The following is a 24,790-nucleotide window of genomic DNA, read 5'->3' as shown; positions in this document are numbered from 1 at the left end:
TTACAACCCCATATAAAATTTTGAGATAAATGCACAATGCTTGGCACTTATTTCATGCACTAGGTCCTAAACAACCACAGCAGTGTTAACCTTATCTGTTAAAGGTATTATACAAGGGGGGAAAGGACAAGTCAGATTTTTCTTCTTCACTAAGACCATGAAGGTGTGATTATAATTCCATATTTTTTTTAAAAAAACTTAATAAAATTAAATTACAAACACATACAGTATTTTCTTCTGTCTTAGGCCCTATTCACATACACATCTCACAGAATGAGAGTCAAATGCTGATGCAGTATAGATTAAAATAGTGTGGCTCTGCCCGTTTGACTCTTAATTTTCATCTATATCTTGTTGGGGATTACACAATTTAGAAGCGACTTTCAGCACTGCTAACTGTATGTGTGAATGACATTTTTGGCTGTGTTCGAAGGGTAAGAATGTTAAATCCTTCTGCAAAGGTTATTCAGAAGTATTACTTCTACTGTTCAGACATTGTATGTACCATAGTACATTGCCCAAATAAATGTTCAGTGTCATCTGATGCCATAGTTCTCTTGGCTTTGTAAGCAGATGCGCCGACTTTAATTTCTGCATAATTCAACAGTATATTTATTTTCTTCTTTCTCAAAATGGAAATCCTGCTATGGACCAATAGACAAGGTCTGAAGGACCACTTAAGTATTTCTACATGCTCAAAGGAACTTTGAACTTATGCTTCTCTGAACTGCGACCCTCGGAGATTTAAAAGCAGTTTTGTGATGTGACATGGAGGTGTTCTATTTTAAGCAAAGGAGGTAAAAAAACAACACTGGAGATAGGTACACTTCTGAATACAACAAATATAGGCCTCTGGATCCTGATCTTTGTCAGTTAAGCCTTTGCAAACTCGATACTAAACACAATGAAAAGAACACTTACAGTGCGATCCCATACATATCTTCCTAAGGTAAGATCTAAAGAGTGATATTTACTTCCAAATAAATGTGAATATGGCTGCTGTCCAAATCACTGGTCCTTGCTGCTGGATATGGTTAGGGTAGTGTGCATGCCCCTGGCAGCCACAAGAAGTATGGTGGATAGAACACGATAGCCTGTGGTGTTCTCACTCGTGGTAGCACTAGAGGCGCACCCACTGGGCTACTGGGGCACAACCCTCCCAGTAAAAATGTCAAGCATTTTTTCTTAAATCTCCTCTTCAAAATTTCCAAACCACACACGCTTTCTGGTTCCACACACATTTTATACTTCCTTGAATTTATGGAAGCTTTTCTGTCAGTCTCCTGTTCTCTGGCCAATCACCTACCTGCAGCATTCAGCCAACCATAATCCAAAAGTATAGCTATGGCAAAGAGGTCCCTCCTATGTGTCTAAGTAGAAAAATCAGGTGACTCATTGAGCTACTGGAAACTCAGCCTTACTTGGAATGTTCCACATTCCACATGTTGTTATGAGACCTATCCAGAGCACAGTCACTATAGCAGATATGAAAGGAACCAGGACTGCTTATGGCTCCACTTCCTTTCCCAAACCTGGAAGATATTCTTCTTAATCTCAGGCATAACAGAGGCGGATTGATTAGTCTGGTGTGACGCACTCAGCATGTGAACATAGATTATGGCTTCACATTTTAAGGACTATGCCATGCATTGCAATATATTCTGCCGTGCTCTGATGTGCCCTGGCTCAAATGAAACAATTGGGTTTTCTGGCCAATTGATTGGAATATTCTGTTCTTTTAATTTAGAGGGGGGAAGTATTTTGGATAGTGAAAAGGTAAATAGATTTTAGCAAGGAACTGTATGCAACTGGAAGCAAGTTTTCCTCACATCTTCTGGCTGGCTGGTGTGAGCCAGCAGGCCTTTGAATATGGTAGTAGGTTTGGCTACTCCACTTGATTCTGTTACTCCAGGCAAGGGATTGAGCTCTGCCTGATACCTATTTAGATAACTGGTGCCTATCTTACATTTTTTCGGCATACATATAAAAGAAAATTTCAGAACATCCTAAGTGGCACCATGAACTAAATTATATATGTAAAGATATCTGCATCAGTAAAGGGAGCAAAATAACAACCTCTGAATATATATAGTCCTTAAAAAGCTATTTATAATGTTAAAAATGATATTTTAATAAACAATTAGTCTATTTTGATATCCCTAAATGACACAAGCCAGATTAAAACCAATAAGTATGGATGTTTATGCATCCAATATGACATTTTTCATGGAAATCACAGAAAGATGCTGATTACAAAACACTTCTCTCTATCAGATAATATATCAGCAATGGCGCTAAGCTTTGATAGAAGCATGTGTGACAGACAGGCCCTGAGTCTGCCTCAATTATCAGGAACTACATATGCATACTCCAATTCCTGTTTATTGTATTAGTTAAAATTCTACAGCATTCTCCATAAAAGTAACAGTCTACTTCTGGGACAGTTGAAAAGATAAATACTCCACCAAAATGAAACATATTTGATGTCTGGAATTATATAAAAATTGTAGAAAACCGAATACAAACAAAAATCTACTCATTGCACCATTAAGTTTCAACAACATTTGAAAGAAAAATTATTAATTATATTCAGCCTCAACAAAAATAAGTTTTCTATCTAGCTTTCAGCTTTGATGGGAGAGTTCTTACCTCCAGCACAAGTAGCAGAACATTCTGACCAAGGTAGGTGATTCCACGTAAAGCCAACTTCATTGTCGCCACTGCCAGTACGAGAGATGGGAACATTGAATTTATACCTTATCCCCAGGTTTTGCTCCTGTAGTAAAATCTGCAGTTGAAAATAACTGGTTATACCATTAAAACACTTGGAAAAGAGTGCACTGATATTTAAACAATGGCTGCATTTGTACCAGATATTTACTTCCAGAGAACAGTTCTGAAAATCCTTGCAACATTCCTAGAATTTAGAATAATTACTTATATCTATCTTTTCAAACTGAAATAGTTGAAAGCTGAAAGTGTGTGCCCCTGGTCAAATGCAGCATGATCCCTCAAGGGGAATTAGAAAAGCAAGAATATAATAAAATGTTCCTGTCAGCTATGTAGCAAAAGAGAAGTGGCATGCTAACAATGCAAGCCTTAACAGGCTTACTTGGAAGTAAGTCCCAGTGGGTTCAATAGAACATGTTCCCAAAAGAGCACACATCAGATTACAGTCTAAATTGTGCTGAGCTCAAAGGTATGGAATAAGCTTGCCATGCTCCCTATGTTAGAGGCCATAAAAGTTGTTGAAATAATAATGATTGCCTTGTTTGGAATATCTACAAGTTTTCATAATTGTAAAATAATCTGAATTAAACCCATCAGAGCTCTTGATTTCTTGAGAGTGGGACAATGCCTCATACAAAGCAGACTGGGCCAATGCAGAAAATCTACAATGTGGTTTTTAAAGGCAGCAGAGATCCTGTTGCAAGTATCCATGAAAAATACATTTGCTTTTAAATTCCTGCTGATAAGACTGTTCTATACCTAATGTTTACATTGCCTACCTAACACATTCTCTCACTTTTACATATAACTATAATGGAACAACAGATGGAACTACAGAAGGAATTAATCTCAGAGGAAACTGGCCTTAACGCAAAAAGCAATAAGCATTAAAAAATGCAATTACAAGAATCTGAAGTGTTTGAGCATGTGCAATGATTTATTTATTAACTTTGCACACTCTCATGCAAGATTACCAAATGCTTAATAAAACCTCATTTTTGAAGTAGTTTGCTATGCTGCAGGAGGGCACAGACCAAGTGTCTGAGAAACATCACTCCAAAGACCCTATGGGTATATGAAACTAACTGAGGGCACGTGAAAATAATTAGGATTCTGGCTGAAGAATGGTCATGAATGACCAGGAATTCATGCCTTCATGTGGCTAATGGAGATGTCTAGTGAAGGACAAAGCTCAAAATAATCTGATCCTTTTCCATGGGTACAGCTTCACTTTTCAATTCCAGTCTGCTAGACATGAACTCACATATTTTACAAAGGTAATTGAACTACTTTACCATGACTATGAGATTTTCTGAGATAGGGCCTAAGGCTTCCAAAGATTCAGGTTCATCTGCTGGCCTTTTATAATGGAAAGCTGTCCCAGCAACATCGAATTTTCTAGGCCAGTCGATAGTCCAGGCACCATTAATATAATAGTCATCGTCCTCAGATTTTAAAGCTTAAAAAAATGCACAAAGTGATTAAACAATCAGGGATTCAAAGTGTAGCATCAAATGATGTCATAGTGAATTTAGGTGATTGAAATGTGGGCACCTGTCAGATTTGGCTTTTCAGTGGTGAAGAGATAAAGATCTGACAACCCCACCCCCCCACTGTCAGCAAGAAAAGATTCTATGGATCATGAGTATTCTACAGTTCTCTTAAACTTGCAAAGGGTTGTTGAACAGCTTTTAATATCCTAGTTCAGCTTCAGAAATTCTAGTTCAGCTTCAGAAATTTGCATAAATCAATGTTATGCTTACTTTGTAGCATGTCTTCCACAGTATGATCTATTTTTAAAATGATGACAATGTTACTTTCCAAAGAAATTTTGTTTGTTTCTAATTATTCTTTTGTGGCAGTCACAGTATAACTCTAGCTCTCTAATTAGAACAATTTTTTCTAATATTTTGTTTGTTTTAGTTTTCATTCTATAACTAGGTAACTATAGGCATTAAAATATCCAATCGGTATCTTTGTTCTCTAGGGTGTTACAGGGTAATATTTAACAAACATTTTTGTAACTGTGGCTGTAACATGGATCCTGTGGCTTGGGACCACAAGTTGGCAAGAATCACTTGTGGTGGCTACATTCAGGCACAAAGCCAATGTACAACTGTTCCAGGTTTTGCAGACAAAACCTAAAGTATACTATTTCGTGGAGAAGAAGGGAGGGCATGGGCAAGACAACTTAGCAATGCATTTTTCTACTTCTCCCCCTTTTGTTGATTTTTTGATTCCACCTTACATACTAGCATTTGCCACTACCACTTTTGCACTGATACTAAACCATTTTAATTATTCCCACACTGTCATTTAATTATTCCCACACTTACAAAAGTAGTAATAGGTATATAATATCACATTAAATCTACCTATATTGTTTGGTGCCCAGTACTGGAAACAGCTTAATAAGTTGCAGTGGGGCTGTATCTTATGTCAGTCTGCTTCAGAGATTTCTGGAGTTAAGAAACCAATGGAAACTACTCCAATTCTAAACATGACTAGTTCTTAATTCAAAATAAAAAATGACAAAATGCTTCAGAGATACCTTAAACTCATGCAGTTTGTAGTAGAAGAATGGCACAGGGTAAAGACCCCAGAAAAGGAAAGGACTGAGAATTAATCTATGTGAATCTGCATTGCATAACTGACATTTTCTGTGTGGTCAGGTCTCATTGTTGTAATAATAATGGCTTTAATCAGAAACCATGAGGATTAGACAGATTCAATTTACTTCTTATGCTGCTGCCTCACTTTCTGGGAGCCAGTGGTGATGGCACAGGAAGTAATTCATTCAATCTTCATTATAACTGGTTTTAAAAATTACCACTGAGGAATGGGGATCTGACTTATGTGAATGTGGTTATCCAAGACAGCAGCTCACATTATTTTTTATATTGTAAGCTGCCTTTATATATTTTATGAAAAGGGCAGCTTATAAATAGACAAACACACAAACAAAATATTAATCAGATGTCAGAATGAACTAACACAAGCTGGTCTTTTACCATGAGCCTGAAACACTCCCTGCTTCTCAAATATTAGGGATCAACTTACTTGAGGCCCCACCCGCTTTCCTCAGAGCCCCAATTTCCATAACCCCCACAACTCTGCTCTTAGAAACTGCCTGTCTTACTTCTGTGTCTTAGAGCAAAGAAGCAGGCCCGGAACAGCTGAGATTTGCACCAGCAGTACCCGCTCCCATGGGAGCTAAGCCACCCAAGGGGTAAAATAATGGAACACGATAACAATTTGGGGTTAAAATGGACACAACTTTATTGATTTCAGGTGTAGGTAAGCCTTGGCATAGGCATTGGGCATATATCACTCTCAGCCCCCTGCTGGGGGTCTGAGGCATGACAGGGTCAGTTAGGGGGGAGATGGGACCATCCCAAAACACAGGTTTACACAGATGGTTTCTCCCAAGTTGCTGAGGGAAGCTCTATGGCCCTTTAGCCACACAGTTCTGACTTTGGACAGAGTCTTCCCTCAAGACCCCGCTAACGGGGTACCCGTTAAAGCCACTGCAAGAAGCAGGTGAGTCACAACTTCACCCCTTCATCAGATGCTGGTCTAAAGGATTCTACCCAAGGCCTAAACTGCCAAAATTGTGACTATTGCTATGGGGAAGGCAAAACCTGGTACAGTGGTACCTCGGGTTATATACGCTTCAGGTTACATATGCTTCAGGTTACAGATTCCGCTAACCCAGAAATAGTACCTCGGGTTAAGAACTTTGCTTCAGGATAAGAACAGAAATCGTGCAGCAGCAGGCCCCATTAGCTAACATGTTGCTTCAGGTTAAGAACAGTTTCAGGTTAAGAATGGACCTCCGGAAGGAATTAAGTACTTAACCCGAGGTACCAATGTACACAGGAAAAATTCATTCCCAACTCTGAAAACAACAACCATTATAAACCATAGCAAAGCCTACAGACCTGTAGAAGAAAAGTGAGGCTGAAAATATAAAGAGAGATTAGAGGGTGGGCTGAGTGGGTGATGCTCTGGGCCAAATGTGCTGTGGTGAACAGCGCCGACCTGCTGAAATGAGCAGGGAGCGGACCAGAGTGAAGACTACTGCCACGTAGTCTTCTCCCAGGGCCTGTCCCCTGGGCTTGTCGCAGATTGGCTGAATTCTAACTGGGTCTGGTGGGGACCCAGGAGACACTGTGCTGGCCAGGGGGAAGAGCCAACGGCTGCAGAAACATGGCATGGCTCCAGGAGGATGGGGGTTATGCCGCACCAGGTCATAACCGCCACCCACCTGCCAACTGGGTAAGCAGCCATTTTTGCATTAATCAGTGCAATAAATGTGCATTCAACCCAACATGTGCCTCTCAAGGCAACCTAGATGTGGCATTAAAGGCATGATTACATTCAACATGGCACTTTTTTGTTAAACAGCAGCTGGGGGTAGAAATAAGCAACAGGACTGTGGTATTTGAGATGGAAAAGTTAACTCTTTCCACCTGATTAAATTAAACACCCTGAAGCTGCTGCTAGCTTCAGAAGACAGCTTCCACTTCTACCAACATAAGTTTTCCTTTCAAGGCTAAAAACAGCTTTAGGGTGGGCTGGAAATTTTTATGTGGTTCATAGAAGGGGAAGAATTAACACCCCTCTCCTCACACCACAGCCCTGATCAGGTCATTGTGGCTGTTACTTAAAAGAAATTAAAAACAGACATGTTAAATGCAACGACAGATACATATGCTCATAAATTAAATGGGGTTAGATAAATAGGCAGTCTTAATGTTATTTGTAGACCTATGCAATTGTATGTAATCCGGTGCATGCCATAATTTTGTTATTTGAATCCAACCCTAATTGAGTTTTTACAAGCAATATAAGAGCATCCTCTTACCAATGTAATTCTTTGACACAGCCACTTCTTTGATTTCAATGTGAACAGAACCTTTTGGAATCTGAACCACTTCCATGTAGCCTACAGGACAAAGGTGAAACTTATTTTATGTTATCATTTATAGCTGCACCCATGCTTGTAAATTTTCTAGAAATTACAATATAATATTGAAAGGATTAAAAAGAACCATGTTGTAAACATGCAAGTAGCAGGAAATGATGGAAGGAAGAAGTAACAGGGCTGGGTCAAAAGTAGGCAACAATTTTATATTAACCAGCACCAGAATAGTTTTGTGACAAATGGACAGGGACTCAAGTAAGTCATGCCCAATCCAACAGCTGGGTAGACTGTAGTGGGGGGGGGGGAATGGTATCAGCAAGAGTTACTGCTATATTTAGTTACTTCCTAAACTGTAGTCCTTTTAGAGTTAAGAAAATTTTGGCAAATGCCTTCACACTTACCTCCTCTGGGCAATGTGTCATTGAAAAAACCTTCGATAGCTTCACATGTACTCCCATCTCCTCCACATACTCGACATCTGTCTTCTTTAGCATCTGATCCCAAAATATTGTCACACCCAACATGCTGAAAATAGGTATAATCAGAATAATTATGCAATAAGATAATTGCATCCTCAGTTAAAAACACTGGGGACAGTGGTTTTAGAAATTTATGGCCAAATTAATGGCATTCTTAAATTATTCTCAAACAAAATTGTTGTGAAATCTCTCTTGCTTTTCTTTTTTATGGTGATGACAATGAGAAACTGCAAATAATAATACGCTATTATTTCTTTACATGAACACCTGAACATTTGTACCGCATATTTTGCATTGCCCATTATAAATTACAGTGGTACCTTGGTTACCAGCCCTGTTAATGAACCATTCAGTATGCGAACTCCACAAAACCGGAAGTAGGTGTTCTGGTTTGTGAACTTTACTTCAGAAGACAAATGGAAGCCAAACAGTGGAAGGGCACCGGCGGCAGGAGGCTTCAGTAGGGAAAGCTTGTCTTGGTTTAAGAACAGACTTCCGGAACGAATTAAGTTTGTAAACCAAGGTACTACTGTACACCATTCCACTGTTTTGTGACACTGCACTGCTGTACCTGCTATTCCCCCATCCTAAGCACTTGGATGCTGATGCACCTTAGGATCAGATTGCTAATATTGTTGGTAATCAAAAAACAAACCAACAAGTAGCAGTTATAGTATTTTCTAGTTTTTTTCATGCACTTGAAAGAATGTTTTTAGTTATTTGTTTGTTTATATCTGGAATGTAATTAAGAAACATGTGTATGCAACAATTCAGAGAAGTTCAGAATGTTCTACTCTCAGCAGCTCCTTTAATTTAGAGCCACCATTCAAAGCAGATCGCTCAAACTGGCACAAGTGCTGCTAGTCTGGAAACTTCTCTGAACCCCATGGAAAAGGATGGGTACCCCAAATAGTTTATTATTGGCAGCTCTTACACTAGATGAGGTGCTGATAGGGAAACGTTTTCTAGTTGATATGGTGTAAATTAATAAGAAGCATGGTACCTTGCATTCTCCATTGATACAAATATCTAGCGAATCTGCATTGCACTGCGTTCCGTCGATCACTGCAGGGGCACGTTCCGTATAAAAGTTGTAACCTTCTGCTAAGCAGTTTAATGCACATGGCTTAACACCACCTAGGCAAATAAAAACACTATTATATTATATTATATATATTATTTACAATTCATAAGTTCACAATATGTGCACAAGGTGGTAAGTGGGGAGAACCATGGCCCACCATTTCTTGCCACTTCAACTGCTGCAGCCATTTTTGACACCAGCTGCTACCCCTGCAGACAGCTTTGTGGTCGCCACTGACACTACCAACACTGTGCAGCCAATGCCTGTGAGCACAGTATTTCTATCATTTCATATTTATTACATAAAATTTATATACCACTTGATTGTAAGAAGGAACTCAAAGCAGTTAAACAACCTCAAAGTGGTTGATGAAAGGTTGAGCAACTACTGATCACCTCTGCTGCAACCAAGGCACCCCAGGAACAGTGTGCCAAGCATGCAGGGGGGAGAGCAGCGGTGGGCAAGCAGGCAAGGCAAGCAAGCAGGGTTCGGAATTGTGCTAATTTGCCACCTCTGCTCCTGGCCAACAAAGGCAATTGCCTCATTTCGCCTAATGGGTGGGTCAGCCTGGTTCTGTACTCTCCATATCTTCTTCACACTTACAATTTCGTCTTCAGCCTCTAGCCTCTCTGCCTGACCCACTTATACTGATGACATTGGCATAGCTGTTCTGATGTTAAAAAGGAATTGGGTAGCGAGTGATGGCCAGACTTGGCCCTCCAGCTGTTTTGGGACTACAACTCCCACCATCCCTGGCAAACAGGACCAGTGGTCAGGGATGATGGGACTTGTAGTCCCAAAACAGCTGGAGGGCCAAGTCTGGCCATCACTGGACTAGGCATATGCTAAGAGGGAGAGCTTGGAATTCAGTTCCAGCATCAGTGAGTATTTTTGGGTTGAACAATCCAGATAGTCCTCCAGAATATCCTTCTCAGCAAGAGACTCCTTTCTGACAAACCTGCTCAGCCACAATCCAGTTCTAGTTTGAGCCTCCATACACTTGAAGAAGAAATAACCTGTAGGGAAGTTCAAATGACGGGCTATTGACCTGCTTAAGATAATGATATGCCATTACCTGTTATATAGCCTAAGATGCTGTAGAATGCTAAGTATTGAGGGCTTGGATATGAATATCAGCAGTAGTGCTTATGCCATCCCCCAAGGTCCATTTGGACAGGTAAAGGCCTCAACACCATGTCTTCTTCAAGCACTATGATTACAAAACAGTGTATTACCTCCTGTATATGGTTTCCAGTTGTAATATTTTCCTCGGAAAGGCATATTGTCAAAGTCTGCACACTGCTTTTCTCGAAAATCGCGGGCCCCAAAAGGACATGGCTAATAAAAAAATAAAATAAGTTAGTATTTGCTAAACTTAAATATTAAAAGGCACACATTAATGGCTCTGCATGAGACCACTGCATTTCACAATGAAAGTTGTTTCAAATAAAGTTGCCAAACAATATATCATAATTGCTTGCTTTTTTATTCTGCTTCTTTGATTTTAAAACTGGAATGTCAGTTACAAAGTTATTTTAAGAACGTAAAATGAACCTTTTAATTCAAATGCATGTCATTATTCACTTTGTTTATGTAAAGACTAGGCACAAATTCTTCATTAGTATCACAATTTTAAAACTGCTGGTCATAATCCTAATTAAAATGCAGTTATTATTACTTATATACTACCCTTCATCACAAGATCTCAGGGTTCGCAGTCCTATGCATGTCTAGTCAGATAAATATGAATATAATTCCCACCTCAGTTAAGTATACTGAACTATTTTGATTTCAATTTGTTGTGTCCAGAATTAAACCTTCCTATCTAATGCCCTAGGTTGCTTTGCTGGAGCTCAATCTCACAGGACTCAACCTCAAAGACTTATTATTGTCAATGGTTGTGCCATATGAATGCTAAGATGAGAGCAAGGCTTTGCTAAATCAAAGATTCTGCTATATAAGTTTAATAGAATCGGGTAATAGCAGTCAATGTAGGTTGCTGCATCATGTTTCTCCAGTCAGTTTGTAAAATGTGACTAAAATGTCTTATACATGTGGGGAATATGAAACATGAATGATGTTTAGCTCTTGTATTACCACTTGAACAGATAGAGGCTTTTGCATTAATTACAGGACAATCTTCTTCACATCCACCAACATTCAAGTGGCCAGAGGATTGGAGAAGATCAGTCTACATCCCAATTCCAAAGAAGGCCAGTGCCAAAGAATGCTCCAACTACCGCACAATTGCACTCATTTCACACACTAGCAAGGGTATGCTTAAAATTCTACAAGGCAGGCTTAAGCAGTATGTGGACTGAGAACTCCCAGAAGTGCAAGCTGGATTTCGAAGGGGCAGAGGAACCAGAAACCAAATTGCAAACATGCGCTGGATTATGGAGAAAGCTAGAGAGTTCCAGAAAGACATCTACTTCTGCTTCATTGACTATGCAAAAGCCTTTGACTGTGTCAACCACAGCAAACTATGGCAAGTTCTTAAAGAAATGGGAGTGCCTGATCACCTCATCTGTCTCCTGAGAAATCTGTATGTGGGACAAGAAGCTACAGTTAGAACTGGATATGGAACAACTGATTGGTTCAAAATTGGGAAAGGAGTACGGCAAGGCTGCATATTGTCTCCCTGCTTATTTAACTTATATGCAGAATTCATCATGCGAAAGGCTGGGCTGGATGAATCCCAAACCGGAATTAAGATTGCCGGAAGAAATATCAACAACCTCAGATATGCAGACAACACAACCTTGATGGCAGAAAGTGAGGAGGAATTAAAGAACCTTTTAATGAGGGTGGAAGAGGAGAGTGCAAAATATGGTCTGAAGCTCAACATCAAAAAAACGAAGATCATGGCCACTGGGCCCATCACCTCTTGGCAAATAGAAGGGGAAGAAATGGAGGCAGTGAGAGATTTTACTTTCTTGGGCTCCATGATCACTGCAGATGGTGACAGCAGTCATGAAATCAAAAGACATCTGCTTTTTGGGAGAAAAGAAATGACAAACCTAGACAGCATCTTAAAAAGCAGAGACATCACCTTGCCAACAAAGGTCCTTATAGTTAAAGCTATGGTTTTCCCAGTAGTGATGTATGGAAGTGAGAGCTGGACCATAAAAAAGGCTGATCGCTGAAGAATTGATGCTTTTGAATTATGGTGCTGGAGGAGACTCTTGAGAGTCCCATGGACTGCAAGGAGATCAAACCTCTCCATTCTTAAGGAAATCAGCCCTGAGTGCTCACTGGAAGGACAGATCCTGAAGTTGAGGCTCCAATACTTGGGCCACTTAATGAGAAGAGAAGACTCCCTGGAAAATACCCTGATCGTTGGGAAAGATTGACCGCACAAGGTGAAGGGGACGACAGACGACGAGATGGTTGGACAATGTTCTCGAAGCTACCAGCATGAGTTTGACCAAACTGTGGGAGGCAGTGGAAGGCAGGAATGTCTGGCGTGCTCTGGTTCATGGGGTCACGAAGAGTTGGACACAACTAAACAACAGGCTTTTGCATTAATTACAGGGCAATCTTCTTCACATCCGCCAACATTTATGTATCCTGATCAACTTTACTTGGGCAAGTACGGGTAAGCTGAAGTACTGAAAACGACTCAAGGCCCACTGTCTAAGAAACACTGCCTCAGGCAAATGTCTTTTTTTTTTACTGTGGTTTCAACTGCAAGACATGACATTTTCTCTGTGGTTTGGTCATGGCCAAAATGAGGGATGGTGTTAAATGTGTGTGGTTAAATGAGAGAGGGTGGAACTACAAGAAAGGCATTCTTTTTTCACTTCTGATTGGGAGATTTGCTTATTGTTGAAATCTGCAAGCCTTTCTAGTCATTTGGAGAAAGCACCTTTCTCTAGGTCATGGCTCTGCAGGTCACCCAGTTAACAGGAAGCACTGTACTTGGATTTTGTATTGCTCAATGTGGGCATCAAAGTCACTGGTTTGGTAGGGAACGAAACTCCTGCCAAAAGTCAAGCCAACCATGAGAAAAATGTTTTCACATAAACAATAGAATTCTGTGGTTCGATTTTTCACTCTATTGGCAAGTGCTTTGCCAAGGGAAAGGGAGAATCTTGCTCTGTATTTTGCAACAGAATGTGTAGTGGATTACCTTGTTAAATTGTTAGATGTGACCTTAAAGGATGCAATCCACGGCACAATTGCCAGTGCAAGCTCTCTCCCTCTGGCAAGAAAATGGGAAAGTTTTTATTATGGATTTCTTCATTTCAAGTGGCAGTTGCTACTTGAGGCATGTACTTTCACCCTTTTTCTAACTCTTCCAGCTAAAAGAGGTACAAAGAATAGCCAGTGATGGTGGAGTCTTGCTCTTTAAAGTAAGTACACCTTCTGAAGCTTACTGGCTACTGGTCATCAAAGGCAGATATAGCCGACACACTAACATATCACGACATACAGTTTGGAGAGCTCTGGTTAAGAGTTACAGTATATGCAAACCAGCTTACAAATGAGATAACTGGTAAAGCTGTAGTTGCTGGTACTTCTTGTTTCCAGGTTTTACAGATTAGGTTTAATCTTATTCCCTCAATTTTAATATTAGGAAACGTGTTATCCATCAAAGGCCAAACAATGTCTGAAGGCTTTTGTTGAAGAATGTGTTGGAGTTGTCTATGCTTTTTCTAAAGGATTAAAAGGGTCAAAGGGAAGAGAAGGAAAATTAGCTGTTGTTTGAAGTAAAAATGCTGAGATTTTTGTTTAGGAATAATAAGAACTTTAGGGAGTAATACTTTTTAAATTACAAAAGGAATAGTGAATGCTGACACAAGAAACCCCTACAAATGTCAGTGGGTGTAAGCATCACATTCTTCATTAAAATAATGACAAGCACACAAAACTTGTGGCCTTTTAATTCACACATTAATCAAATGTCTCTCCCTTCCAATGTCTTTTGCTTCAAAGAGTGATGAGTAATAAGGTCTGTCATAAATTCTGAAAATGGGTCTATCTCAGCAACTTTGTGTTTCATTAAAGCCATGTTAATAAATTTACAATCAATGACTACAGTTTTTAATCACCACTTATGTTACAGTAGGACTTAAACTGCTGAATGTCAGAACATTTGTGCATCCCCTCATGACATTACACTAATTCAAAACATGTGTACATATTAAAAATGAAATGCAGACGAGGCACTGTTAAGAAGATAATTATTAATATATTTTGATATGATAAAATGTTAACTATATTAAGGTCTAAAAGGAGTGTTCATTAAAAATATTATTTTTCCTCCCTTCACATTTTCTCATAATAGTAAATGGAATTTAGCCTTTACTCCAAAGGTAACAATGGGAATGCAATCTCTGAAGGGAACTGTTGATAATCAAAACTTCACGAATAGCTTCATGTATACTACCTTTAAAATGCAGCAAAAAGCACAATGGAGAAAAATTGTTACACAGTTTTCTGCCTTTCCTAATTTAAAGAATACTCTAAACCTTGCTCTCAGTATTTCAGTATTAGATATGACTGCAGCTTTTAACTGCTTATCTGAATGTACTTTGTCGTCTTAACTGATTGATCCTGCTTTCCTTCAAGGAACTGAAGGTGGTGTACATAGTTCTCCTCCCTCTTTATTTTCTCATCACAACTCAGTGAGGTAGGTCACATGGCCGAGTGGGAATTTGAACCCTGGTCTCCCAGTCCTTCGTGCTTAAAAGTGGAAGATAGAAATATCAAGCAGCACTAAGAGTAAAATTCTACCCTTGAGGTACATCATGTGAAGAGCTATAGTGGAAGCTCCACCACAACAGTGAAATTATGGAATGCTAGCAGAACTTCAGTTACACCAGTGTAGCAATGAGGATATGTCAATTCATTCCTGCACCAGCATATGTGCACCACCAGCATAAGGTTGAAAACAAGGAGACGAACCATTGGTCTTATTTGAAACGTGTTTCTGATTGGACATGAGAATGCCACATATTGCTCAAAGGCAAGATACATTTCTCCTAATGAACCCAAACCCTCCGATCATCATTGGAGGCTCTTCTCTGTAAGTCTCCTCCACAAGAGGCCCAGAGAGTGGCAATATGAGAACGGACCTTTTCTGTGGTGGCTCCCCATCTGTCGAATGTTCATCCCAGGAAGGCCTTCATTATACACTTTTAGGCACCAGGCAGAAGCATTTGTCTTCAACCCAACCATTAGCTGATTAACACCCTATATCCTTTGAAATGTGTTTGTAGGAGGGGGGTTATTGTTTTGTTTTTGTGTTTTGTGTTTTTATCTTGTGTACCACCCTGAGATCTTCAGATGAGGGGTTATATACAAATTTAATAAATAAATTCTCCTCCACCTCATCTAAGATTGTTGGATTTTAGCTTAACTTTGAATTACTCACATCAGTATTACAGGAGCGATATCTTTTCCTTTCTCCAAGGCAGTATTTTCCTCCACCTGAAGGTCTGGAAAAAATTGTATGCCATTTATGCATATGTACATATTAAGTTAAGCAATGATAAAAAATTACACACTACAGGACATTTCCCCCCACAATTCTTTTCTAATACAAATTGATGCTGCTGTATATTTTTAGAAATTTCAGATTTCAGTAATACAAACTCAGCTGGCAAATATATTTGTAAAATTACACTGCAGAAAAGGAAGGTAAAACACAATTTCTTCTATTTTTGTATCACTCCCACCAAAAGCAGAAAAAATGTGGCAAGTTATATATTCTACTAATGTTTTAAATTAATACTCAAGTTCTAAACATTTATTCTGCTACCAGTAGGCAGCACCAGTAAAAACCCACCATGACACAGCATTTGTAACACTCTGTTAGTGGAAGTCATTATTTCTAGATCTAAGCACTTATTTGCTGGTGCAGAAGTTTTAGCATTAGACTAAGATGAATCAAAATTAAGGAAACACTGCTTTTCATTACTAGGGTCAAGTTGATATTCTCTAATACCCGAGTTTCTGATTATTATTTTAATTTGACAACAATAATTGTTCAAAAACCTCACTAGACTAGTGCTGATCTTTGTATGTGTTTAAGGTAGTGTTCTTCATGTTGGCTATTATCCTAAGCGCGCAAGCGCGAGCACACACACACACACACACACACACACACATTATAAGCAAATGTCACTTGAATAATTCACAGTGCAATCCTTTACATCTTCGCTCAGAAATAAATCCCACTAAGTTCAATGGGACTTGCTCTCTGGTATGTGTATATAGGATTGCAGCCTTAGAAGACTTCAGAGGACATATAAACAAAATTAAATATACGTTTATATGATTAACTATAAGAGAGTTTGTAAAATTCTATTATTTTCCATTGCTACTAATATTTGAAAAGAATCAGGGCGATATTACATGACTAGATGGGGAGTAGTTATCTAGGATTTAATAGGACTCAAGTATTATCCAGTCTGGTCTTTTGTCATTCATTTATTACTTAATGTGTTATATAGTATGTTATGAAATAATATGGCATTTCTGGTCACACAAGCAAGGTATCACATGGTTGTAATATATGCTGATAAACATGATTCTCAACACTATGTAACATGCAATTTTTCTGAGTTTTTGTTAATTAAAATAAAATGTGATTTTATTTTAATATTTTAAAATGCTGAATATAATGGACAGGATCCAGGCAATTTGCACTTTTATGCCCTATTCACTACAATGAAGAAGTTAAGCTTATGGGATTCAAAAGTGCTCTCCTGCATTTAAATGTATCCATTGTTGTTAAATGAAATTAGTTGAGACCCAAAGGGTCAGAAAATATGCACAGCACTCAACTATGCAACAGAGCTTTCTTGTTTTCTTCTATGCAAAGTTAAAAATTGTTACAGACCATGTTCCTGCCCACCTAGAGTGGTTTTCTTTGCATAGAGTAGAAAATGAAGTACTGTAGCTGGACTGAAGTATAATTCTTTTGACCATTGTTTTTAAATGTATAAATGTTATATATGAATTAAAACATTTGAGATATGCCTTAACACATATATTCCAGTACCTACAAATGCTGGTGTTTCATAGAAAAGTATATTATTATGTAAGCAGCTGATCTGGAATAAATCCTGAAAAAAATTACACCAGTGTGTATTCACTGAAATCAGTCAGACTACTCTGAAAGCCAAATATCCAGGGGGTCTGCAGTGGTGAAGATTAGAAAGGAATGTCCAGTCCTATAAAGTTCAGCAATGACATAAAGACCAGACTGCCTTGCAAAGCCATGCCATAAAAAGTATAGAGGTCTAAGTTCTTTAAAGCATAGAGGAAGATGCAGTCCCCAATCTCCCATTAAAGGATTTATGTAGCAGCTTGGACACAGACAACATTGCATTTTAGAAGACAAATGTAAGGAATCCTAAAGCAGGGTTGTGAAAGTGTAATTGCTTATTACTGGACATTAATAAAACAAAAGTAATGGATAAATATAAATGTCCCAGCACATAGTTGGTATTACAAAGTTTGAGTGGAGAACATGAATTTAAACAGAACTGCTATATTCCAAAAAGCCTGATGAATTGCCATTTGCTACTGTATTTTCAAGGGTTTGTAATAGTCAAATAGCCTGTTGCCAAACTGCGCAAGCACAATGCCTCTGATGTGTAAAAGACAGTTTGTTTCATTTCAAGATTTTAAAAAATCACCGAGGTACTGTCAAGTATTGCAGCCCTTGGTGCTATAGATGTTCAGAATGCACACACTTTGGTTTGCCCAATTTTTCCATATACGGACAAATCTAGTGGAAGGGATTATTAGGGAACTGGGGGGAAAGAGCAGGTTGCTGGGTAGAATAGAGACTGGGATATGAAGATTCAGAGAATATCAAGCAAGTTTAACTGGTACTTTACAATAGTGAGGAAGCACAGCAGAAGGAGGAATGAGCTTTAAAAGGAAGGTTATTTCTCTGAAGAGTCCATCATTGTTTTTCCTGGTTGGCTATCAACATCAGGAGATTTCTACTTTCTCTATGTCCCCATTCATCCTTTCCTTCTTGCTGTTCCATCCTCCCATTTTCTCTTTTTTGAGCTGTATTGCTTCTTCACCTAGGGCAAGTAGCTATATGGCTGTTGTTGCCTGCACAAGCATGAGCATGTATGCATATGGAGAAACATATTGTGAAGGTTTTCTAGTCATGGGTATGGATATTCCACTATTGCAGCAATTTTTCCATTTAGTGCAGTCAGATGAATTAATGCTGGCCGTGTCTGTAATCAGTCAGTTCACGTGAGTTCTCCATGTGAGTGTGAGCTTGGAAATGACTGGAGGAGGATGGAGTAGGTAGTGTTATGTGAGTCGAGCTGTTTCATGCTGCTCTTTTGTGTGTGCGTGTGTGGGGGGGGTGTTATGAGCAAAAAGGCACAAAGCAGCAGCGAGTAGATGCAAACACAGGTTATCTAGGAACAGTGAAGGAGTGGAAGGAAACGAGCAGCAAGGAAATATGAACACAGCCATATGGGAAGAAGATACAATGTAAAAGATTGCAGGGCAGTTATGAATCCAGAAGGGCCTCTGGCTGCACGGAGACAGACCCCCTTAGAGGTCCAGCTACTGCGCTTCCACAGGTCCATCTTATGCCAATAAGAGGAGACAGGTTCAGTCAGCCCTATGGTTTAGTTTTTGACAGTCATATGTATAAAAATATACATATTACTTTCCTACATAAAACAATAGCCAGTTGTGACAATATCTTTCTTAAACCTGACTGCAAGAGTGAGTCATCCTGTATTTATGATTTTTATGACAAAAGGCTTTGTGAAGAAAGCAACTGCCAAAGTGAGCATGAAGTCCCACTGAAAGACAAAGAAGAATAGACTATTAATAATAAAGATGTTGGGGCATGTTTCAAACTAGACTTATGTAAAGGTCCCCCCCCCCATAATTATATGTTCAGAATCTGTGAACCCCATCTATCATATGGTCTTTCTGACAACCACATAATAATGTTGCAGGCTTTTTTTTTACAGTGATGTTCAATTTTCTAATGCATGTGCCTATTTGTGATTAGTATACCTTCATGATTTTACTACACAAAAGTGTTTATATGTAATATAATATGTTTATAATATCTGAAAGGGCCTCAAAGGCAGTTCAGTGTCCAGCAGCTACTTTGAAACACCTGTCATCTGATGTTTGGTAGAGGGGAGTAAAGGGTCCTCTTGCAGTGTTCTCTTAATTTAATTCCCTTATGGAATGTAGCTGAGCCATCAACACTCTCTTAATATACTTCTGTCACTAGACAAAAAAGGAAGGAAGAGGTTAGATAAATTGATTTCAGTGAGCAGTGCTGAATGCTGGAGAGGGGATGGTAGTAGAGCTGTGACTGTAAAGTTAAGGTCTCTTGTCCTTGTCTATAATTGCCTGTGAAGCACAGGCTAGTAAAAAGAGTGTTAAAATGTTAGGTTTGGAGAAGAGCAGCAGCCTTTACTATGGTTTTGCTTTTATCAGTTTTTCAGCATACTTTGCAGTTCTCAGAAATCAACCAATTGTGCATGTGTGCGTATATACGGAGCTCTGAGCCAAAAAAGGTCTCTTTTAAGAGCTTTGCTTGCAACTGACAAAGCTATGAATAGAGAGGACACAAATGACCTCATAATTTGGAGCTGTGACACCAGAATACAGGCAATAATGTTCTCTGAACAACTCTTAAGAGTTATAAGATGATTGCGTAATTAAGAACTATGTAATAAAAGTGTTAATGGCAACACAATAAGGGCTTTTCAGGAACCCTATTAAAGAAAACGATAAACATCTAGCTTGTATGAAAGTAATCTACTGAAAGCATCACTGTCCTCTTTCATACATCACACTAAACCATAGTTTAAACCAAACTATGATTTAATGTGAATAAGCAGCATACTGGTGCGCAAAGCTCAGAAGTTCATTGCAATGCTCCTGGTGCACCATGGACAAAATAAGCCAGAGTCATCTTGTTGCATATGAACCCAGCGTTGTGATTTGTTTCCCCTTTAACAAACCACAAGCTATAACCAAAGTTGGTTCTTTGTTTACTGCTCATGGTTTGTTTGTAGGAAACGAACTGCAAGTCTGGGTTCGGAGGCCATGACAAGCCAGGCTCTGGTTTGTTTGTTTGTTTGGCCCATGGTGCAGAAGGAGCAGAGGATGAGCACTGTGGAAATTGTTGCGTACTTTGCATTAAATCAGTTGGCTTTAAAGTGATGTGAGAATCCAAAGGGTACTTTGTATAGATTACTTTCACATCCAGCAGCTAAAACATTCTCAAATAGCCTGTTCCTGTGGTGTGCAAATTGTCTCGTAGGGACAAATATTCAAAACCTTAAGATTTAGTTTGCATTTTTAGTACGTTTGCAAAACTAATGAACACCTGAAACAACTTTTAATTACCATAAGTAGAATTTACTGTTTGTTTTCCATAAATGGAAGCTGTGAGAAGCAAAAATTACCTTCTAAATATTAAATATAGAATCTATTTGTATAGCGTGTGCTTAATGCATATATTTTAAAATGTGAAAGTATGTCTGCAAAGCTTCTCCAGGATAGCTGATCCTGTCTGCTATTTTAAAGACAAGTATTGGCACGGTACTGAAACGTTTTTACAGATAACATGTGAAACCACACTTTTGAAACATTTCCAAATATGCCTTTTTTGCTGGCTCTGGCTTACTTTAGCTACTTACGCTGGACTGTCACAGTGTCTTACGGATGATGAGACTCCTCCCCCGCAGGTCCTGCTGCACTCTCCCCATAATGACCAGGGACCCCAACCCCCATCTATGCTCTGGGGCCAAGTGCCAAAAGGTACGCACTCTCCCTGATAACACCACTGAAAAGATTTCATAGAAAACACAGAATTAGCTTTGAACTGATAGAATTATCAGGACAGAAAAATATATGGGTCAGGAACTGACCAATTATAGGCAACAGCATTTCTTGTATAGATAACATACAGAGGTTTAAATTTCTTTAGCCATGTTTAGTCATTGGTGAAGGCAAGTGCTATTTGTTATTTATCTTTAGGCTTAGCCTGAATAATAAATCCCTACCATACATAAAAGTTTAACAAGACAGCATTTTTCTTTTCATACACAAGCTTACCATTTCTCATTTAAATAAACTGCAAGTTACTGAAACAGTTCTTTAGACATTACGTATACTTTTAAGAGTGTTTAAGAAACAAACTCACACCTAATGGTTCAACTAATGGTTTAATAGCACAACATGGAAAATTCTCCAGTTAGGAATTTTTATGAGGGTTATTGCTTTTCCTTTAAAAAAACACTGAAGTATAGATGATGTTACAATAGAAGAGGAATTTGAAGCAGTATTTCATCTACACTTACACTGCAGACATAATAAAAGTAATGCCAAGACACTAGAAACAAAGAAAAAAGTATTTAAACTTACTGACTAGCCAGTTGTTCAGAGACTGAATGAACATATAAACTGAAATTTTAAGACAGATACCAGCAAAGCATTTAACCTGGATTATTATTATTCTTTTACAATAGGGCATTGAGTTAGTTTGAGACAAATTGTGCTTTAACTTGAGTGGAATATTTTTTTCATATCAAATTAGGCCAAGCCCTACAGTCCTGATTTAAGCCCAAATTTGGATGTCTTGTTTCACTGTAGAAAATAAGAGAAGAATATTACAGAAAATGAAACCATTTGTCCTATCAAAATAATGAGACATTTGCCCATATCCAGTAAAATTTGAACATGAATTTTACCTTATCACAGATATGGTACAAAACAATGTCACATTATCTTTTAATAAATAATCTGGGTTGGATTTGGGCTGTGTGTGTGTGTGTGTGTGTGTGTGTGTGTGTGTGTAAAAATACCCAACTTGATACAAGAATCTTGATCTAAACTTGGAGTAGACAAAGTGGCACCTTCCAGATATTGTTGGAATATAACCTTCATAATCCCTGACCACTGGCCATCCTGGCTGGGCTACTGGAAGTTGTAGTCCAACAACATCTGGAGCAAACCACAGTGTCTACCAGTACTGTCAAGCAATACTGACCATGGGCTGGATCCACACTAGGTTAAATGAACAAAATTGTATATGAATTTCAATGAGAACTAGGCTGTAATACTAAACACATTAGGAAGTAAGTGCCATTGGTAATTACTTCTGAGTAACTACGCATAGAACTGCATTGCTAGCCTAGATCCAACCGTTATTAATGGCACTGAAAAAGGAAGTTTCTTACCCATGTTCTGAACACAATTTACAAAAGAAAAAAGCAGCAGTCAGGCTAGAGCTATTAATGTGTGCTGAAGTGGAAGCTATATAATGCAGAACCTTCTTTATTTTATTCTCCAACCTGTGCAAGTCCAGAAACTTTAAGGGCTCAAGGAAAAATGGAAATGATGTTGAGATGAATTAGTGAAGCTTGAGCCTTTATTTTCAACCACATTACCTGAAACTACTTCCAATACCACTTTTATGGCATGTTGTAATTACTTTTAGTTTCGGTACTATAAAGTATTTGGATACAAGAGCACTAGCACGGCTGAACTGGACATGGTATCAGTTAGATGGACATGGTTAAGTATTCATTCAGGTTGGCTATGAATATGGTAACATTTCGATATTGGAAGCCACTTGTTTAAATTCAAATAGAGGTAATAATAACACAGTAAGTAAACAGAAACAATGGCTTCCATTTAGTGAGAGGCCAGGATGTCTAGTGCATTATTTATACAGCACTGAAGGGATATTACAATGACATGTTGACTTCCTGATCATTTAACTCAAATATACATCTTCATAGAATCATTTTCATGTTTTATGAAGCTGAGCAACTGTGGATCAGATCAGCAATCTGCATGGGAGACCACTGGAAGCTACATGTAAGAGTTAGGTAAAGGTAAAGGGAAGCCTGACCATTAGGTCCAGTCGTGGCCGACTCTGGGGTTGCGGCGCTCATCTCGCTTTATTGGCCGAGGAAGCCTGCGTACAGCTTCCAGGTCATGTGACCAGCATGACTAAGCTGCTTCTGGCGAACTAGAGCAGCACACGGAAACGCGTTTACCTTCCCGCTGAAGCGGTACCTATTTATCTACTTACACTTTGACGTGTTAGGTTGGCAGGAGCAGGGACCGAGCAACGGGAGCTCACCCCGTCGTGGGGATTCGAACCGCCGACCTTCTGATCGGCAAGTCCTAGGCTCTGTGGTTTAACCCACAGCGCCACCCATATAAGAGTAGGGCAGACATAATACTTAATTTTTAAAAATGCCTTGATTTTACAATCAAAATTAACCATCACATCTTAATTAAATGGACAAATAAATAAAAATATCCTAAATGGTTCACAGCCTAGGTTCCAGGTGATGCTACCAAAGAAATTTCCTGTGTTCTTTTCAAGAGAGAATGAAGGTTTCTAAGCTACATGCCTCTCCACTCCAGTGGTTCCAAAACATATTTTTAAAAACCATAGTCAGAGCTCAAGGTCATTGCTAGTGGATCATCTAATTGTAAAAGGCATATTTAAGCTTAACTGTGATTGAATATATTTGTTATTGACATGCACTTTCTCTATGACAGCATTAAAATACAGTACTAAAGAACAGTTCCCTGGGGGAGGGGAGAACAATAGTTGCTGGGACAGCACATCAACTGGGCCTTTGGTCTCTGGTAGCAGCAACGATGTATGTATCTCTTGCCTCTTGGAAGCAGGGTTGGCAATAAAACTATGGCCTGCTCAACCAAGTAGTAATTGTATGCTTATCCTCTTGCTATCCCCATAACTCTCCTCCTCACTGCAGCACAAAATATTCACAATTTTATTCATAAAATAAAAGTACACTGATTTTATTCACAAAATAAAAGTACACTGATTGCTATTATTTTACAAGAATACAAAATGTATTTATTGAGTCTTATTAATAAAAGACTAGAAGCCAGTGCCTTATCAAACACTGGTTAAAAAGCAATTAAATATCTAAGATGCTGTGTTCTTCCAACAGCCTTCCTTCATTTATTGACATTTGTACTAGAAAGAGAGGCTGGATGGCCTACAGCAGAATTGCTATTTCAAATTGCCACTTTCTAATGGTGGCTAGCAACATTAGAACATCATTAATTAAATTTACATAAATACCCACAACTATATTCTGCTCTTCCTCCAAGGGTCTCAAGAGGTTTCCTCATTTTATCATCACAACAGCTCTGATGAGGTAGTTTTGAGACCAGCCCAACTGTTGACTGGGGACTTCAATGTTAGTCCAGAGACATTGTTCTAGTCTGACATTTTATCTATGGTATAACACTGGTTCTTGATTGAGATACATAACATATGTGTAAAAAGGCCTGTAGGCATGATATTCTTCATGAAGAACAAAAGACTAAGTGAGAAAAAGGAAGATTAATTTAGGAATTTCCTAGCACAATGCACTTAATGAGGCAACATAACTAATAAAGCAAATCTCTGAAGACAGTTGAATATATTTCAATAGCTTAGTTTTCTCTGAGATTCTGTGGCTTGAAAAGCTTTTGGATCATTTCCTATTGGAATAGTCAGTGCTTGGGAATTTCAAAATACAGTACAAGGCATTGGCTGAGAGTGGGGAT

General features: G+C 38.7%; 1 protein-coding gene across 13 annotated transcripts in view; it reads right to left on the bottom strand.

Moving 5' to 3' along the window:
* The window catches only part of ADAMTS6 (ADAM metallopeptidase with thrombospondin type 1 motif 6), a 113,819-nt gene that overhangs the window by 12,971 nt on the left and 76,058 nt on the right, over nt 1-24,790 (bottom strand). For 11 of the 13 annotated variants that reach the window (XR_014172918.1, XM_081930280.1, XM_081930288.1 and 8 more), the window contains 8 exons: nt 20,884-21,029; nt 15,600-15,663; nt 10,456-10,558; nt 9,140-9,273; nt 8,059-8,182; nt 7,598-7,678; nt 4,026-4,189; nt 2,650-2,788 (listed from right to left, as the gene is read on the bottom strand). Coding sequence is in view for 12 of the 13 variants with exons in the window: in XM_081930280.1 (XP_081786406.1) it covers nt 2,650-2,788; nt 4,026-4,189; nt 7,598-7,678; nt 8,059-8,182; nt 9,140-9,273; nt 10,456-10,558; nt 15,600-15,663; nt 20,884-21,029 (955 nt within the window). In the remaining variant the exon portion in view is untranslated. The remainder of the gene's footprint in view (nt 1-2,649; nt 2,789-4,025; nt 4,190-7,597; nt 7,679-8,058; nt 8,183-9,139; nt 9,274-10,455; nt 10,559-15,599; nt 15,664-20,883; nt 21,030-24,790) is intronic. The other 2 variants (XM_081930287.1, XM_081930289.1) reach the window with 2 other exon arrangements.

This window comes from Podarcis melisellensis (genome assembly GCF_964234715.1).
Source record: "Podarcis melisellensis genome assembly, chromosome: 11".
Classification (NCBI taxonomy): domain Eukaryota; kingdom Metazoa; phylum Chordata; class Lepidosauria; order Squamata; family Lacertidae; genus Podarcis; species Podarcis melisellensis.
Note: the sequence above shows the minus strand (reverse complement) of the source record. Positions and strands in the feature narration are given on the sequence as shown.